At 46.0% G+C, this 20,426-nt stretch overlaps 1 protein-coding gene across 1 annotated transcript in view; it reads right to left on the reverse strand.

Moving 5' to 3' along the window:
* Nucleotides 1-163: 163 nt before the first annotated feature.
* LOC125446985 (ras-related C3 botulinum toxin substrate 1-like) overlaps nucleotides 164-20,426 on the reverse strand; it is a 61,138-nt gene continuing 40,875 nt past the window's right edge. The window contains exons 4-7 of the mRNA XM_048521052.2: nucleotides 16,714-16,776; nucleotides 15,712-15,871; nucleotides 1,565-1,697; nucleotides 164-301 (exon numbers count right to left, since the gene is read on the reverse strand). Coding sequence (XP_048377009.1) covers nucleotides 1,567-1,697; nucleotides 15,712-15,871; nucleotides 16,714-16,776 — 354 coding nt within the window. The 3' untranslated portion in view covers nucleotides 164-301; nucleotides 1,565-1,566. The remainder of the gene's footprint in view (nucleotides 302-1,564; nucleotides 1,698-15,711; nucleotides 15,872-16,713; nucleotides 16,777-20,426) is intronic.

Here is a 20,426-nt window from a genome sequence, read left to right on the forward strand (position 1 = left end):
ATCAGCAGGAGAGACTGCTATCTTCAGGTTTGTTAGAGGACAGGATTCCTAATCCATCAACACATACAAAACCAACTCGTGTTTTTGGTCCTCATGCACAATTTACAAGGAAAACAAAATAGCAAAAATATTTTTTGTTTTTCTTTAAAAACGTAATTAAACCTTCTCAAAACTCGTTAAAATTTTAATGTTACATCAACAAAATATATGTTACAAAGATTGCTTCACAAATCCAGGACACTTAACTCCAACACAATCTTTTCAGTACATTCCTTTGATTCGATCAGAGGCACTGTGCAAACTGAAAAAGTAAAAAGGAAAAAGGAGTTAGAACAAAGTGCTGCGTTAAATGTAGTCGCAGAAATCTCAAAAAGGATCGCAGTGCTGCCAACTCAGGAGAGACACAACGGTCTGGAATTTAACCAGAGAGTCACCATGCCCCCAGGCAAGGGCTAAGGTTGGGAGATGGGTCCTTCATGGTGACCTCAGAGGGTTGCGAGAATCGAACCCACGCTGTTGGGGTCACTGTGTCCCAAACCAGCCAACTTGGGGTCAGGGCTGCCGAGATAAAACAAAGAAAAAGTGGATGACAATTTGAGAGGGCCAAGGTGGAAAGAAAGTAGGAAGTGAATGGTGATGGTTACAGCTCAAAGCTAAAATGTTAATTTTGGAGCTACTTGGTTTAAGTTGAAGTAGCAGAAGTAGAGAGGACGTGCACACAGACACGCCAATTATTACAGTGATTGTGCAGGAGGTGGTGGGAAGAGTCTTGGAGTTTGAAGAATAAATTCTAGAGCGGGTTTACATAGACTTAGCTTGTACTCCCTCGAATGCTCCAACTTCAGCCTCCAATCCTATTTGCCCAGCACTGATCATTCAAAACCAACTTCTTGTTCTTAGGTTTCTGAAACAATAAGCTCTACGCAGAACATGGCTTCAGCAAGACACTCCCATGTGGACAGTGGAACACTTTAGGAATATCCCCAGAGCATCCCAAAGTGGTCAAAATGTTCCTGCCAATTTATCCAAGACCCTGGCCTGTGACCACCCCAAGTACAGATGTCTCACTGGAGGAGGACACCAAGCATCAAAAGATGCTTTGCTGAGACCAGGCAATAGGCGATATCGAAAGGAAGGAAACAAATCTCATGGGAACCCACTGTCCCATCCCTCCTGTGACAGAGTCTGCAGATCGCACGACAGAATCCACAGCCCATCGAAGTGGAGAGGCCAGAAACTGTCCTCAGACCTGGGTGGGCGGGGGGGGGGGAAGAAAGAGAAGAGATGGAAGATTGAAGTGCTTAAATTACTTCCTCCAGACCTCCGCAGACCCCAAAAGACAAAAAAGGTTAAAAGATGCCGCAGGCAATTAAAAGGTGTCAAATTCTGATCTGGAGAGGTTTTCTAGAGAAAGACCATCAAGCTACATGGAGCAAAGAGCATCTGAGGAACACAGCCAGGGACCAATCAGCAATGGCTGATGTGAACAACCGAGGTGGCTCCAGGAGCCTAATGGTCCATTGCCAAAGCCTACAGTACTAAACTGGGAGGAGAAAACAGATACCTCTACAGTAGTAAACATTTCTTCTTTTTCCTCTCCTCAGGAGCTGGGCACAGCACAGCACGAATGGCCTCATCGAACACAGTCTTCAGGCCTCTCTGTGTCAGGGCTGAACACTCGAGGTATCGCATCGAACCTTGATCAAAGTAGAAAGACAGCACATTCAAAAAAAAAAATTCAGCAGACACCTCGACATTACAGATGCCATTAAGATTTGAGGGCGGTATTCCGGACGAGGGAAGTGTGAGGACAGAGAGGACGGGGAGAAATTGTTCCCAGCAGTGGGCAGCTCAAGAACACAAAGGCTTGGAGTCACAAAGAGACATTACCTTTTGTAGTTAGTAGTTGGGACCCGGAAATTTGCCCGAGCACGCAGAGAAAAAACTAGAAATTGCTGCAGAAACTCAGCAGGTCAGGCAGCATCTGCAGAGAGACATTAAATGTGAACAGAGTTAAATGTGTCAGGCCCACTGTCCCTTTCTCAGTGACCTGGTTCTGAAGGGTCACTGAAATCAAACCATTAACTGTTTCTCTCTCCACACAAGCTGTCAGATCTGCTGAGTTTTTCCAACATTTGCAATTTTTAGTTGATTTGTGTTTGGGGTGGAGGCACGTCCCGTATGAGCAGTTAAGAGGAAAGTGGGTTATTATCTGAAAAGGGAAGACTGATTAAAAAAAAAAGGCAAGAAAGTGGATTATTAGATCAGCTATGACCTTGTTTAATGCCAGAACAGGCTGGATGGGCTGAACAGCCTACTTCTGCAGTTATGTCTTATGGCTGGAAGCCACGTATTAACACAAGAGTAGACTGGCCACACTAAATTGCCCTTGTGTTCAGGAATGCACAGGCTGGGTGGGTTAAACTATGGTAAACGTGGGCTGACAGGGATAGGATGGGACACTCTTCAAAGTGCAACAGCGTGCGCAGGAGACATTGGAGACACATAAAACAGGAAACCTGTACATTCCAAACAAAATGCTTAGCTCGAACACCCTGCAGAGCTCTGGCAATTTTACTGGAGTAACTGAATGCAGATTGACAAACACCAATCAATACCAAACCTTGGGAGGTTTTGAAACAGGACCAATGCCCCTTTCTGTGCAAAAATGGAATTTGGTGTAGCCCATGCTAACTAAAAAGTCGATGGTTCCAAGCTAAGGGCAACAATTAAATAGACAAATCATTTAGCTCACTCAATCTCAGTCTGGTTTTACAACACCCTGTCCTAGCTTGAATTTCATCAAAATTTCCCTTCTCCCCTCTGACTGTTATGCCCGGTTGTGCGGAGACTATCTTTTTAACAAATGGTTACGTTTGAGAGTCTGGTAGTTGATCTATGCTCACTACGTGAGATAACTGAAGAGAAGGAGTGGATTCAGGAGTTTCATAGCCTATGGAGAGAGCTGGAAGCCAGGCCTAGTAGCATGGAGCAGACATTTTAAAACACTAGGAATAAAACCCATAAGATAGACATCCGTCTTATTGTTGCAAGGACTGGAGATAAAGCATGGAACCAGAAGACTTCTGATGAATATTCGTCAGCAACAAACATCAGTAATGCCAGGGTCTGAGCACCCATTTGCCTCCAGAGCAGATATTTACACCTCTTGGTAGCAACTGCAGTTCATGTTCCACTCTGACCACTTGAGGGCAGTATAATCCTGTTCACAGCAGACAGGAAGCTATTGGCCCTTTGGATACTGGAGGCAGAAGACATCAAGATTCACTAGGAATAAGCATGTACATGTACACACACACACACACACACACACGAGGGAAGGGCCATTTGGTGTTATGCTATTCTGATGGCTCTTGGAAATGAAAGAAAAGAGTGCATGGGAGTAAGGCCTTTTCATTCAGAAAGTGGTGTAAGCATCATTGGCAAGGCCAACAGGAACTGATCTGTTACCCACTGCCCTAAAGGGGACAGAACTCAACCAAAAGGATCAAAAAAATGTTAAGTTCAATTTATGATTATGGTCTTGCTGATGGATGGTTTCACGGCTGAGATACTGAAGGAGAGCAGTCTGAAGAACAGCATTAAGCAACAACGCGATGAAGTGTGCACAGAGAGGCATACTGGTGGCATACAGAAGATAAAACCAAGAGCAGGCTATTAGAGTAGATGAAGAGAGGCTCGCCTGGTGATAGAAGGGACCGTGTCCCGAACGGATGGGGTGATCTCACTTTTGAGCTGAAGGGATCAATTTCTAAAACTTCTTGCTGTGGATCGAAGAGGGCAGGAAACGGTGCATGTGTGGCTAAATTCCAGAAAACGTCAAACCAGAAGCAGTGTGGGACAGAAACCTGGTTCAAAACGCACACAGGATTACTACACAACCCAAGCCCTGAGCCAGGACACAGTGTGTAAACCTCACTCAGGAGCCAGCTTGTCATCCACAGTCTAATATCCCCTTGCCTTCCTCCAAAACAAAAAACAGCAACTATGCTCTTGAAGCTGTTGGTTCATGCTGCAATAGGCTACACCAGCAGCTACCCCCAAATGGTCTCTCTCCACGTGCTGCCCTAGCTATCAAATACTGAAGTATCACCAAGCTGGGAGGAGACACACATACAGAAAGAGCACGAGCGCGAGTGCAAGAGCGAGAGAGATTACAAACAAGCCTAATTCTATCCTTGGGCACATCCACACACAAACAGCAACCTAACAGCTCCAAAGGATAACGATCAGAGTAATGGGTACAAGGGCCATTCGTCGCTGTGCTGTCAGCATATTGGAATCCCGAGCTCCTGTTGCGCATTGTGTGCAGTATATTTACAGCCTGGCCAACAAGGCATGCTAAGTTACATAACTACAATGCCACAGAACACAAAAGGAGGAAGGAGATGATTACAACAGACTGAACAAATGTACAGCCTCGACTTCCTGGAATTTCGAACACAGTGAGCAGCGATCCAATTGAAATCCATACAGGGCTCGAGAGGGTTGATGGGGAGGAAAATGTTTCCACTGGCTCAGGAGCTGAGGATGCGGGGCCAGAGTCCCAAGGGCTTGGCCAGTTAGGAGTCAGGAGGAGAAATCCCTTTACTGAAGATGGCCATGGATCTTTGGGAATGGTCTAATCCAGAGACCATAGATGCTCACTCCTCACAAAACTCAAAGCCAAGGTGAACAGAGATTTCAAGTTCAGGTTCCAGAGGATTTCAGGGATAGTGTAAGAACATGGACATAGACAAATTAGCCACATTGTGGAACAGCAGAATGAGAACCGATGCCAGCAGCTGTTTCCGATGTGTATTCCAATAGCCCTCAGCTTATACACATGTTAAACTGCAACAAGTCCCATTCACCTCATACCCCTCTTATTGGCTCCCAGTCAAACACTGATTTAAATGTCCTTCCTGGTTGTCAGGCCTGCCATGGTCTCACCCACACTATGTCCAGCCTCAGCTTTCCCTCTCCAGATAATGGAGCTCCTCTAAACCCAGCCTCCAGTCCATTCCCAAATATAATCACTCCATTCTCAGGAGCTGGACCTTTGGAAGGTCCAAGCTCTCGGATTGTTTCTAATTCACCATCAAGCTGCTGCCCTTAAGGTAGTTTGGGAAATCTTCAAGAAACTCCTAGTCATCTGGTTTACTGGCTCAGTAATCAGTCTGTAATGCTCCTCGGGACATATCACTAACATCCAAATTCAACACTGCTACTGGGGTCTTGGTTATCAACATTACAGCCTAATTGTCGTGGATAGTCTCCTAACATGAGAGGACCATGAGCCAGATGTGAACTTCAAATCCACGTTCCCATTAATTTTGTTTACACATCTCATGTTGCCAGTGTTAGCAGAAGAGGTACTCCGATTGACAATTGTCACCAACTGAGGTCAGAAATTAAACCTTTGAGTTCAAGAAATTTAAATAGCAAGAAGAAAGTACAGGAACAAATATAAATTAGTCAATTTGAAACCCAGGTTATGTGATGTCAAGGCATAGCTTAGATGTTACTCAAACGTTGAGGGAGACGGAGATGGAGACGTTCTGCCGCAAAGCGGAACCTGATGCTGCTAGTTGTTGTTGGGAGTGAGTGACTATCTTCAGCATCAGCCGAGCCGCAGTGGCCATCGGTCATTGCTGTGGTCCACGCCTTGGCCAATGTTCGGGGCCCTGACATCGTACCTGCAGGTATCCCTGAAGTGGAGAACTCTGGCAGCCCCCATCACACACAACTTCATCAGGTACCAGGCTACCTGTTTGGTAATTCAGGAGATCCATCTTTGAAAGGACAGCTGCTTTTGTGATTGGAAAAATTTGGATCATTTGGAATATTGAGAGCAGCTTTGGGCCTCATACCAAAGGAAACAGTGCTGGCCTTGAAGGGGGGGCGGGGGAGTCCAGGGGAGGTTTATAAGAATGAAGGGCTCATCATATGAGGTGCATTTGAGGGCTCTGTGTCTGTACTTGAAGGAGAATGAAAGAACTGCAGATGCTCTAAATCAGGAACAAAACTGAGTTCTGAGGAAGGGTCACCGGATCCGAAACACGAACTCTGATTTTTCCTTCACAGATGCTGCCAGACCTGCTGAGCTTTTCCAGCGACTTTCTGTTCCTGTGCTCGATGGAGTTTAGAAGGATCAGGGGGAATTGGATTAAAACTTACAGAATACAGAGAGGCCTGAATAGAATGGACATGGAGAAGATCCTTCTAGTAGGAGAGACAAAGGCCAGAGGGCACAGCCTCAGAGAGAAGGGATAGCCCTTTAGAATGGAGTTGAGGAGAAATTTCTTTGACCAGAGGGCGGTGAATCTGTGAGACCTCACTGCCACAGAAGCCAAATCATTTAGTGTACTTCAGACAGAGTTAGAAAGGTTCTTGATTCGTAAAAGGATTAAGGGTTACAGGGAGAAGGCAGGAGAATGGGGTTGAGAAATAGATCAGCCACGACCGAATGGCAGAGCAGACTCAATAGACTAATTCTGCTCCTATATCTTATAGTCCCTTCACAAGTCAGGCCTGTCAACTCACTAAAGACAGCTCGATGGAATTGGCTTCCCTTGGTAGCCACTGAAAGTTACCCACACTTTACAGACAAACAATAAACTGCTGAGAATGCTGGCCTTATTAACCTGATGGATTCAGAGCAAGAGGCCATTCTTGACACCTACAATCTGCTGCACCATTCAACTGGACCATGGGAAGATGTGTCCATTGGTAGGAGAGTCAAGGACCCGAGGGCACAGCTTTAGAGTAAAAGAAAGATTTTTTAGATTGGAGATAAGGAGAAACTTTTTCAACCAGAGAGAGTGGTGAATCTACGGAACTCACTGCCACAGAAGGCTGTGGTGGCCAGGTCATTGAGTACACTTAAGACTGAAACAGATAGGTCCTTGATTATCATCAAGGAGATCAAGGGTTACGGGGAGGAAGCGGGAGAATGGGGTTGAGGAACTTATCAGCCATGATTAAATGGCAGAGCAGGCTCAATGGGTCGAATAGCTAATTTCTGCTCCCATGTCTTATGGTCTTATAATAACTCTCTGCCTTAAAATGATATATAAAGGCTGGGTTCCTTTGAGAAAGGGTTCCAAAGACTCCATTCCCCCAGAGAAAAAGAAACTTCATCTGTCCTAAATAGACAACCACACCCCCAACACCCCCCCCACTTCATTTTGAAACAGTAAGCCCTGATTCTTGATTCAGGATTAGTCATAGGAAATGCAGGATTACCAGGAATAAGGTTAGGGGCAGATAGGTCTGGGTGGGATGCTCTTCAGAGGCTCAGCGTACACTTGATGGGACAAATGGCATGCTTCTGCACTGTAGGGATTCTACAATGATTCTCCAAGAAGAGGCAACCTCTTTCCCACATCCACCCTGTCCAATCCCCTCAGGATCTGCGTGCCCCTTAATTCTAAATGTTATTGAGTACAAGTTAAACCTGAGGAGATATCCGTTTGGTCGGAAGGGTACGTGTGGCGATATCCTGAGTAGGTTATATGTAACCAGACATAGAAAAGGTTGAAATGATGCCCATCAGATGTGGTTCACAACAGAGAGCACATAAAGAAAGTGAGTCAGTGTCCCTTCAGGCCTCACACTCAGGTGGAATCAAAGCCACGAGCCCAATGCTCATGTACAGCTCGCACTGGCACCGTACTCCCCTGCAAGCGGGTTTGGTCACGCAGTTTGATGGCAAGTCAGGGGCCAACAGGATTCTTAACATGGCCTCAACTGGTCACCAGCTAGCCTCGGGCTGGGAACAATTTTTACAACACAACCTACATTCTGAGGAAAGGTGAACTCACCACAGCCTCATCAAGCCATTGGGCTGCTCCGATTAGCAACAGCACGAAGGAACAACTGCTGGCAGCTTAAACTGAGGGGCACCGCGCCTCAGGTGAGGGGGAAGAGCCGTCCCATTGTACCCTCAGCTGGTGTGAGGGTTGAACCCACAACAGTGCCATCTCTCTGCATTACAAACAGCCATCTGAGCGAACCAGCCCTTGTGTGTTTTTTCAAATTCATTCACAGGATGAGGGCGTCACAGGCCAGGCAGCATTTATTACCCATCCCCAATTGCCCAGAGGGTAGTTAAGAGTCAACCACATTGCTATGGGTCTGGAGTCACATGTAGGCCAGACCAGGTAAGGATGGCTGTTTCCTTCCCTAAAGGACACTAGTAAACGAGATGCGCTTCCCCGCAAAGGTCATTAACAAGGCTATTAATTCCAGGTACTTATTGAATTCAAATTCCATCTGCCAGGGTGGGATTTGAACTGGGTCCCTGGAACATTAGCTGGGTCTACGGGTTAACAGTCTGGCAATAACACCACTAGGCCATTGAGGACAACTCAGGCAGTTAACAAGAGCTCAAGCTCCACTACTGGTCACACCATGCCATAGTCATGGGTTTATTTGCTAACACATTGGCTTCAAGTGGCACTCTAGGGTTTAAGCACAAGAATAAAACAACGCTGTCACTCTGACACAGTACCTTAGGACAGCTGTACTGTCAAGGCTGATGTCAAACCACGCTCCATCAGGTGGGAGTAATGATCCCACAGCACTGTTCTGAAGACGCTCTCCTTGGAATCCTTGCTAACATTCATCCTTCAAATGACCACCACCAAAAATCTGGTCATTATCATAGAACTGGTTTTAGAGGATTGCTTAACAAAGTGACTTATCTTTCCTAAATTACAACAGTGACCGCACTTCAAAAGCTATCTAACTACATGTGAAGTCTTTGGCTTTTTGATGTGCAGTGGTCACAAAAGGCACTATATAAATGCAAGGCTTTTTACACCCCCACATTGTTTCCTTTAAGAGGGATTCAAATGGTCTCTTTGCCACTGCGCCCCCCCCTCCGCCAAGTGTCTCCATTCAAAACCTATGCCCTTTCAGAGGACATATTCAAAAGTGACTCAGCAATTTTTAATTCTGCCCACCTTCCCAATTCCATCATCTTAGTAATGCAAGACAGAACTTAACCCAGGAAAAATCCCCAACTATGTAACACATATTGCAAACAATTGGGCAATTCTTTGGCCTAAAAATTATTACATTTTACTCTTTCATTTGTTGCTTCCCCATTCCTGTACTTCTACACAGGCAGGAGGTTGGAGGAACAGATAGTTCCACTGTCGCGACTATGCTCCAATAGAGAGACTCCATTGTTCGACTGAGCTGCAGGGGGTACAGCTGCTGGACCACACCAGAATATCAAGAGTAGCTTAGCGGTTAGCACTGCTGCCTCACAGCACCAGGGACCGGGGCTTGATTCCACACCTCATTTACTGTGTGGAGTTTGCACATTCTCCCCGTGTCAGCGTGGGGTTCTCTGGGTGGACTGGCTTCCTCCCACAGCCCAGAGATGTGCAGAGATGTGGACTGGCCATGGGAAACGCAGGGTTAGGGTAGGGAGCTGGGTCTGGATGGGATGCTTTTCGCAGTGTTGGTACAAACTGCCTCTTTCCACTGGTGTAGGGATTCTGCCATAATAATAGCTTGCAGATTCTCCAAAAAGGAAAAGGAAGCTCACCTGTTTTTGTGTATTTCACTTTTGTACTATTGCAGTGACAATCTTCATGTTTGGCATTGCATCTCTGCCTAGTCCCAGTACAAGTGCTGCCTGATGAGAACAGGGAATTGAAACCTGTGCTTTCCAAGTGGGAAGTCTGTGGTCCACTGTCTGGTTTTACAGTAGGGTTTCCAAATTGGGGTCAGGACCAATCTGAGTGGCACTGCAATTTTTAGTGTCAAGCTCTGAGGCAACAGCGTGAAGCTCTGGTCAAGGTAGAACATTTGCACAGGTACACACTCTCTCCAACGGGCCCCCCCAGCAGGCTCAGCGCTCACCAAGGTGTCAGGGCAATTTTCAAGCCTCAAAACGGGGACACAGTAGGGAAAAGGTTTGGGAAACACTCCCTCAAGACCTTAGAACCTAACAGCCTGGCGTCCTTTCAGCTGCAAAGGCCACTGGGGGTCCCAGAAGAAGTTCTACGCAAGAGAAACAAAAGCAGGTGAGCAATGTACATGTGGTGAAGACAGATCTGGAAATCAGTCAGGTCTCCCACACCACAGAATGGTGCCATTTACACACACTCTGCCCTGTTTATCCTCCTTAAAACAGGTGTAACCTTTACTAACTGCTAAATGGACTGATGGAATCAAAGATAAACTGTAATATACTGAAAGCAGCAGCAATATCTCTGTCTGGAATAAACAATGAAGGGACAAAGTCAAAATTATACAGTAACTGAAAGCAATTAGCTAAATCTGGAGAAAGGAGTTGAAACTACATGAATAAAAGGGTTTTGACATCTGATTGTCAATAAAACAACCAGTTACCAAAGACAACAGACTGCCCTGCAGAAGAACTGAAGAAGGAGCTATTCACACGAAAGCTGTGTCTGGAAACAGATAGCCAAGGAACAAGGAACAGAGAGGCTGCTTCTGGTAAGAAAGCAAGCCGCAGACTTGGTGATTTCAGCAGAATAGCCAATTTGTTTGAAAGAATCATCAATAGGATCCTGCCATGGACCTGAAGGACACAATTCTGTACAAGAATCCAACTCCAGAACAATTCAGCTATAGAACTTCAAAGACTAACTGTCCAAGGATCAAACCCTGAACACTTCTAGAGGTAGACCCAGTTGGTTGGAATTGTAGATAAACTCAGGTAATAGCCGAGCTGAGTTGTCATGCTTAACTTGCTCACTTGAGGGGACTCAGTTTGGTTACTACATGAAACGAAGTTCAAATGATTGTCTATGAGATTTCTGAATAAGTCACTAAATTAAAGGCAGCTTGGAGAATCATAGAATTCCTACAGTGTGGAAACAGGCCATTCCAACTGCTGGGTCTACATTGACTCTCCAAAGACCATTTCATTCAGACCCACCACTCTATCCTGGTAACCCTGCATTTCAGACTGCTAACCCATGTAGACGGGCACCAGAGGGTGGAATCGAACCCAGGCCCCTGGTGCTGAGAGGCAGCAGTGCTAACCACCGAGCCACCACGCTATGTTGCCCACAACATCACCTACCCGTTCATTTCTTGAAAAAAAAACTGTTCCTGAGATGGGAGTATCACTGGCAAGGTCAGCACTTATTGCCGATCCCTCACTGCCGAGAAGCAAACCCAGCTTGTCCCTGCCTCCCTAACTTGTTCTTCCTCCCACCTCAACCCCACTGTCATCTCCTACCTACCAGCCTCATCCTGCCCCCTTGATCTGTCCGTCCTCCCTGGACTGATCTATTCCCTCCCCAACTCCCCACCTACACTCACCTTTACTGGCTCCACCCCCACCTCTTTGACCTGTCTATCTCCTCTCCACCTATCCTCTCTTATCTTACCTGCCTCCTCCTCTCTGTATTTATTTCAGAATTCCCTTCCTCTCCCCCATTTCTGAAGGGCGGCTCAGACCCGAAATGTCAGCTTTCCTGCTCCTCTGATGCTGCTTGGCCTGCTGTGTTCATCCAGCTCTACACCTTGTTATTGTAGGTTTAATCTGGAATCACACATAGCTGGACCAGGCAAGAGTAGCAAGATTTCCTCGCATAAAAAGGGCCTCAGTAAACCCATTATGTTGTATTGTCTTTGTTGAATTCAGTAAACAATCTGGAATAAAAAGGTTCAAATGGCCTTGTCAAGTTGTTGTTTTAAAGCAACAACTTGACAAGGCCATTTGAACCTTTTTATTCCAGATTGTTTACTGAATTCAAGTTTCACCCTCTGGCATGGTGAGGTTTGAACACACATCCCCAGAACACCAGGGTGAGTTTCTGGATTACTCAGCTAGTACCGTTACCACGACATCTTGCCCTCCCTGCTGATTTACCAATACAGCCTCCTGGAGAAACAAGGAAGCATCTTTTCAAAGTGAAAGGAAGGAAGCCGAGGGGTCGGGGAGGAGATTTTATGAAGAAACCCCCCACCCACTGAGAGCATGGGAACTCTCAGAAGTACCTGATGAACCTTTGGGAATGTTAGAACATGGAAGGCTATGAGTCAAGTGCATGACAGTGGGACTAATGGTGTAGGTCCTGGCGCGCTTGTGGAATGGAAGGGTGGAGGGAGGCGATAGCCTAGTGGATTAACAGTCCAGCAATAATAGCAAAGACCCAGGTAATGTTCTGGGACTCAGGGTTAAATCCTGCCATGACAGAATTTGAATTCAATACATATCATCTATCTTGAATCAAGAATCTAATGACTACTCCGAATCCATTGTCGATTGTTGGAAAAACCCATCTGGTTCACTAATGCCCTTTAGGGAAAGAAACTGCCATCTTTACCTGGTCTGACTTACATGTGACTCCAGACCCCAGAGCAATGTGGTTGACTCTTGACTGCCCCCTGGGTAATTAACAGGCAATAAATGCTGCCTGGCTAGCGACACCCTCATCCCGTGAGGGAATTAAAAATACAGGGAGTCACTCAAACTGTAATCGCTCACAATCTTATTCCAGTAACTAATGTACGCAAAAGAAAAAGAAAACTTTATTTACCCAGATCAATATATTCTGATGAAAAACAGGGATCTTAGAACCTAATTTCTTTTCAGTAGAATTCTGACAAACTCTAAAGAGAATGAGGACTGCAAGGAAATGCTCCAACACATTCCTATTATGTAAGGCATTCAAAAGCCCTTAACCTCTCTCTGACAACACGTATCGGGTATAGACAGACTAATTTCTAGTATAAAGTCTCTCCATGTAGGGGTTCTTGTGGTAATGCCCTATCTCAGAGCCAGATGGTGCAGGTTCAAATCCCACCTGCTCCAGAAGTATGTTTCTGAATAGGCATTGATTAGAAAATATCCTCAATGCTTTCTACGGGCTGCCCCTTCTCTCTCTTTCTAACTTCCATGAGCCAGACGATATTCAATGCTCCTCCAATCTCACAATTTTATTGTGCACCCTTTGTAATAAAAGCTGGAGTCGCCATCGCTTTCCAGACCATAGGGCTGCTCTCTCATTTGAGAGAGTGATGACTGGTGGTGATTTAACTGGAGGGTCTCCCCGCTTCAGGTGAGGTGAGAGGCCAAGGATGAGAGTCCTTCATGGAAGCTTCAGCCACTGTGGGAAATTGAACCCACATTGTTGGCACCACTCCACATTGCAAATCAGCTGTCTCACCACCTGAACTAGCCAATACCCTACAAACGCACCAACTATCAGCTAAAAATGCTGCCACTAATCCTTTCTACTCTACAGGTCTTGGTTAAAAATTGGAGGAGGACAAACTAAAAGTGAGTCTTAGCAAGAAGAGGAACTTAGAGAAGAAAGAAATATTGTACAACGAACCATGAAGTCACAAATCTCAAACTACCCCATCAGAAGACAGTAAAGATATCTTTGCGTTAGGTTTCAGAGCTGGTAGGCAGTATACCTTAACAGGCATACTCATGGTACCTACAATGCCCATACCAAAGTATGGGGTTCATGGGTATGAAAAGTCTCAGACTCCATCTTAACTGGGGCCACTTAAAGCACGGCACATTGATGCAAGTGTGCACTCGTCTGTAACCGAACAGCTTAGCAATAGTCCTGACATTGAAGCTAACACAGAATCACCCCATCAGGCATAAACATCCTATAGTCAGTCATTCAGCACAGAAACAGACCCGTCGGTCCAACCAGACCATCCCGACTGTACGTGCAAAACCAAGTCACACCTGCCTGCGCTTGGCCCATATCCCTCCAAATATTCCTTAATCATGTAACTTATCCAAATGCCCTTTAAACATTATAACTGTATTTGCATCCACCACTCCCTCCAGCAGCTCATTCCACATACGAACTACGTGTGCACGAAAGTTGCCTCTCGTCTGTTTAAATCTTTCTGCTCTCATCTTAAAAGTATGCCCCCTAGTTTTGAACTCCTCTACCCTAGGGAAAGAACCATTGCTACTTACCTTATCTATCCTCACAATTTTATAACCTTCGGTAAAGGTCACCCCTCAAACTCCTACATTCCAGTGAAAAAAGTTCCAGCCTATCAACAACTCAAACCATCTATTCTCAGCAACATCAGATTATTATCTTGACAGTTCAGAAGAGATTTAAGTGTGAGGCTGGATGAACACAGCAGGCCAAGCAGCATCTCAGGAGCACAAAAGCTGACGTTTCGGGCCTAGACCCTTCATCAGATGAAGGGTCTAGGCCCGAAACGTCAGCTTTTGTGCTCCTGAGATGCTGCTTGGCCTGCTGTGTTCATCCAGCCTCACATTTTATTATCTTGGAATTCTCCAGCATCTGCAGTTCCCATTATCTCTCTTCTGAACTGTCTCCAGCTTTTTAATATTCTTCCTACAATAGGGCAACTAGAACTGTACACTGTACTCCAGAATAAGCCTCAATGTCCTGTACAACCCTAACGTGACATCCCAACCACAATACTCAAAAAAGGTCCAAGCCACGAAGGCAAGTGTACTAAATGCCTTCTTAACCATCCTGACTACACGGGATGCAAATTTCGGAGAATTATGTACCCGAACGCCTAGGTTTTTGTTTTACAAGACAACCCAAGGCCATATCATTTTTGCCTATGTTGTAGGCAAAAGGTCACCCATGGGGGTAAGCAGCCTTCACTGAGATCTCAAACTAGACTCTACATCCCAGTGGCAACTGTACAATGCCAGAGTGAGTGGAGATTCATGCAGTTTCCAACATTAACCCTTTCAGCACCACCACTGTATACAATACTGGCATCTCAGTGCTTTATGATTGGCAATGAAAGGCTCTTGTGGCACAGCGGTGGTGCATCTTGCTTCTGAACCCAACTGTCCAGCTTCGAGCCCCACCTGTGGCAAAGGCGTATCATGACCAAACTGAACAGGCTGATTAAATTAACTGCATTTGGCAGCCATGCTTTCACCCCCGAAGCCGCCCCCCCAGTGCTGGAATGCCCTTTCTTCAAAATCGCCCAGCTTCTGCTCGAGGTGCTCATTCGTACCTCACCCTCATACCAAGCCTTTGCTCACTCCAAACGGGATTGGCATGAGTGATAATGGGAAGTGCAGATGCTGGAGAATCCAAGACAATAAAATGTGAGGCTGGATGAACACAGCAGGCCCAGCAGCATCTCAGGAGCACAAAAGCTGACGTTTCGGGCCTAGACCCTTCATCAGAGAGAGGGGGATGGGGTGAGTGTTCTGGAATAAATAGGGAGAGAGGGGGAGGCGGACAATCTTCGGTCCGCCTCTCCCTATTTATTCCAGGACCCTCACCCCATCCCCCTCTCTCTGATGAAGGGTCTAGGCCCGAAACGTCAGCTTTTGTGCTCCTGAGATGCTGCTGGGCCTGCTGTGTTCATCCAGCCTCACATTTTATTGTCTAGGATTGGCATGAGTCTTGGGTTCTCGGATGACTCACTTGAGGACAGCAATAGAGGCGTTGGATAACAGGCAGGTTCTTACGATGACACGACTCCATTGCGCGTGCCGGAGGCTGAACTGGACTCTGAAAAACCTGCTTCCCTACATCCTCTATCGTCTTTATTAAACCTCCTGTAAAACAACTTGGGTCATTTTACCCCTCTTGAAAAAAAAAGGGGGGCAACAAGCTTTAGTTTAATGGGCAAGATGGATGGTCAAGTCACACTGATTTGAATCTCAGTGGCCAACTAACCAGCAGTGCAGGCCATTCTACAGTGTATTGTCCCAGTGACGGATAAACGTACCGATCTCTTTTGTCATCGCAAGTCCTTGTGGGTAGGTGATGGGTGCCAGCTTCTTCTCCTTAAGTTTCTCAATGGTGTCTTTATCATCCCTCAGATCCAGCTTTGTGCCTACCAGGATGATGGGAGTACTGGGACAATGATGCCGCACCTCAGGATACCACTGTAAAAAGGAGGACGCAATAGTCAGCGAGCTCACCAACACAACAACCACGCAGCATGAGACCAACTTCTCAGTTTCCAAAAAGCCTTACGTTTTAGGAGCAAATTACTGCAGATGCTGAAATCTGCACTGAAAACAAAAAAAAAAGTACTGGAAGTCACAGCGGGTCAGGCAGCACCTGTAGCGAGCGAGCAGGTGAACATTGCGTTTAGATGACTCCAACAAAGCTCTGAAGAAGTCGTCTAGCCTCAAAAGCACATTAGTTTGCGGCCCCTCTCTCTCCCTCCCCCTCTCTCCCCCTCTCTCACCACCACCTCACCCCCAGGGTCAAAAAGACAAGGGTCCACACCTACTCCTTACGTTCTTAGGATCCTGCAATTCACATTTGGGAAATATCTCAAAATCATTGAAAGCCTCTAGGCAATTGCTTGGCATCAAAACAGCTGCTCACCAGCATCTCCCTCGTACTTTTCTGATGAAGGGTCTAGGCCCAAAACGTTAGTTTTTGTGTTCCTAAGATGCCGCTTGACCTGCTGTGTTCATCCAGCTCCACACTTTGTTACCTTGGATTTTCCAGCATCTGCAGTCCCCATTATCTCCCTAGCGCTCCCTGTTTGGGTGAACATGGTGGCCATTTTGTAAACAAATGACTCAGTTCCAACAAGCTCAGGAAACACTGCCCCAAACTTGCATTAAGCAGCAGTGTCTTGGAACCTGACCTGTCCCTTCTTAGAAAATGCTGAACACAAACAGGCAACTTGACCAGGTTTTTCAGATAATTAAAAAACAAAGGGGGCAGAACGCTGCCGGCTGAGCAGGACTGATTTAAAAATCATGCTTACCTTGGCACGAACATTTTCGAATGACGCGGGGCTGACCAATGAAAAGCAGATCAAGAAAACATCCTGGGAGGGGAAAATGGGAAAATGAATCATTACCACGGCAACACAGGTTACGGGGTATCACGGCAACCGAGCATTTCATCCAGCTCAACCAGAACATAACTCATTAACAAAAACAAAAAAGTTGCTGGAGAAACTCAGCAGATCTGGCAGCATCTGCAAAGAAGAAAAAATAATTCAGAGTTAACATTTCGGGTCCAGTGGCGGCTCCTCAGACCTTTGCAAAAACGTTAACTCGGATTATGTTTTTCTTCGCAAATGCTGCCAGGCCTGCTGAGCTTTTCCAGCAACTTCTGCTCTTGTTCGTGATTTACAGCACCCGCAGTTTTTTCACTCAGAACATAAATCAACGGCACTAAGAAAAAAAACAAAAAAGTTTAGTGTAGAATTTTTTAAAAAGTTATTGAAATGAATAAAACCAGAAAGAACTGCGGACGCTGGAAGTCTGAAACAAGAAAGCAGAGAATGCTGGAGGAACTCCAGTTTTGACGACATCTGTAGCGAGAAAGAGAAGTTAATGTTTCAAAAGGGGTCTGCAGATGGGTCAAATATTGACTCTGCTTTCTCGCCACAGGCGCTGCCAGACTTGGTGAGATTCTCCAACGAAATGAACGATCAGCCATGATCGCACAAAATATTGTCAGATAATAGATGGGCCGAATGGTTATGTTCCGGTCAGAGTCACTGCCAGACCTGGAATATCTGGGGCAGCATGGTGGCTCAGTGGTTAGCACTGCTGCCTCATCGCACCAGGGACCCGGGTTCGATTTCACGCTCGGGCAGCTGTCTGTGTGGAGTTTGCACATTCTCCCCGTGTCTGAGAGAGTTTCCTCCGGGTGCTCTGGTTTCCTCCCACAGTCCAAAGATGTGTAGGTTAGGGTGGATTGGCCATGCTAAATTGCCCGTAGTGTTCAGGGATGTGTCGATTAGGTGGGTTATAAGGGGATGGGTGGGATGCTCTGAGGGTCAGTGTGGACCAGTTGGGTTGCAGGGCCTGTTTCCACACTGTAGGGATTCCATAAAAGAGTAAACACTATGAAATCTCCTATAGGTGCCTACCACCCTCCAATGCCTGAAAACAATCACTGTGCTTCGGATTCACATGCAGTGAGCCTAGATATGTTACTGTGACTATAGATGCTAGAGCACTCTAGAGTTTGCTCCATATTCCCACACATGCATTTTCCAACCACAAACCTTGGCCTGCCTTTCACCCCTCAACCCTCTCCACATTGCTTGGAGCTGGTTTATTTGTAGCTCAGCATTGTAGTGGGTAGCCAGACTGAGCATTTTGGGGAAGTAAAGCTTTTAATCACTCAACATCAATGCAAATTTCCAATTAGAAAGAAGACAACCTAAGTATGAGCTTGCTGAAAATGTTAAGATATTGGAAAAAAAAACAAGAGTTTAATATGTCAAGTGTATTAATCTCTGAGCTCACACTTCAGTCCTCTTGTTTGATCTGCCTGTGCTGGATGTCAAACAAAAAACTTTTCACTGTAATTAGGTACATGTGGCAATAATAAATCAAATCAAAGCAGAGAAGGTAGCTGGGGAATGGAAGAGGGGCCAAAGCCAGGGGGATACTCTCTCAGATTAGATGTTAGGACCTTCGGGACTGAACAGAAGGAATTACTTCTCCCAATCAGTGGTGCATCTTTGGAATTCGCTACCTCAAGTGGCTGTGGAGGCGCAAATCATTAAGCATCTTTGAGAGAGGTCAAGGGTATAGTCCAAGAAAAAGGCTTCAATGGTCTAGAATGTCACAGCAGGGTCAAGGGTGCTGAATGGCCTAATCCTCCTCCTGGGTTTGGAAATGGGAGCGAGACAAGACGAGACACAAGGGCTCCATACAATAAATATTAACAAAACAAGTTCAACGAATAGCAGGACACTAGGAAGAGAAACAGAGTGATCTTGTTCACAGATCCCTGAAGGTGGCTGAACAGGTCAACAGGGGTACTTGAAGCAGCATACAGGACACTTTGCTTTATCAATCGAGGCTAGACTACAAGTGTAGGGAGGTTATGCTGGAGCTGTACAGTACTTTGGTTTGACCACAGCTGGAGTAGAACATAGAACAGTACAGCACAGAACAGGCCCTTCAGTCCACAATGTTGTGCCGACCATTGATCCTCATGTATGCACCCTCAAATTTCTGTGACCATATGCATGTCCAGCAGTCTCTTAAATGACCCCAATGACCTTGCTTCCACAACTGCTGCTGGCAACGCATTCCATGCTCTCACAACTCTCTGTGTAAAGAACGCGCCTCTGACATTCCCTCTATACTTTCCTCCAACCAGCTTAAAACTATGACCCCTCATGTTAGCCATTTCTGCCCTGGAAAATAGTCTCTGGCTATCAACTCTATCTATGCCTCTCATTATCTTGTATACCTCAATTAGGTCCTCTCTCCTCCTCCTTTTCTCCAATGAAAAAAGTCTGAGCTCAGTCAACCTCTCTTCATAAGATAAGCCCCCCAGTCCAGGCAGCATACTGGTAAACCTCCCCTGAACCCTCTCCAAAGCATCCACATCTTTCCTATAATAGGGCGACCACAACTGGACGCAGTATTCCAAGTGCGGTCTAACCAAAGTTTTATAGAGCTGCAAAAAGATCTCACGAATCTTAAACTCAATCCCCCTGCTCATGAAAGCCAAAACACCATATGCTTTCTTAACAACCCTGTCCACTTGGGTGGCCATTTTAAGGGATCTATGTATGTGCACACCAAGATCCCTCTGTTCCTCCACACTGCCAAGAATCCTATCCTTAATCTTGTACTCAGCTTTCAAATTCGACCTTCCAAAATGCATCACCTCGCATTTATCCAGGTTGAACTCCATCTGCCACCTCTCAGCCCATCTCTGCATCCTCTGTCAATGTCCCGCTGCAGCCTACAACAGCCCTCTATACTGTCAACGACACCTCCAACCTTCATGTCGACTGCAAACTTGTTGATGCATCCTTCAATCCCCTCATCCAAGTCATTAATAAAAATTACAAACAGTACAGGCCCAAGGACAGAGCCCTGTAGAACACCACTCACCACTGACTTCCAGGCAGAATATTTTCCTTCTACTACCACTCGCTGCCTTCTGTTGGCCAGCCAATTCTGTAACCAGACAGCTAAGTTCCCCTGTATCCCATTCCTCCTGACCTTCTGAATGAGCCTACCATGGGGAACCTTATCAAATGCCTTGCTGAAGTCCATATACACCACATCCACAGCTCGACCCTCATCAGCTTTTCTAGTCACATCCTCAAAGAACTTGATAAGGTTCGTGAAGCATGACCTGCCCCTCACAAAGCCGTGTTGACTGCATTTAATCAAGCCATGCTCTTCCAGATGGTCACAAATCCTATCCCTCAGAATCCTTTCTAACACCTTGCAGACGACAGACGTGAGACTTCCTGGCAATTACAGACCAGTGATTTCCCTATTTCCTTTCTTGAAGGGAGGAATTACATTTGCCTCTCTCCAGTCCTCAGGTACGACTCCAGTGGACAGCGAGGATGCAAAGATCTTCGCAAGTGGCGAAGCAATTGCATTTCTCGTTTCCCGAAGCAGCCGAGGACAAATCTGGTCCAGGCCTGGCGACTTGTCAATCTTAATGTTTGACAAAATTTTCAGCACATCAGCTTCCTCT

This window comes from Stegostoma tigrinum, chromosome 38 (assembly GCF_030684315.1).
Source record: "Stegostoma tigrinum isolate sSteTig4 chromosome 38, sSteTig4.hap1, whole genome shotgun sequence".
Taxonomy (NCBI): Eukaryota; Metazoa; Chordata; class Chondrichthyes; order Orectolobiformes; family Stegostomatidae; genus Stegostoma; species Stegostoma tigrinum.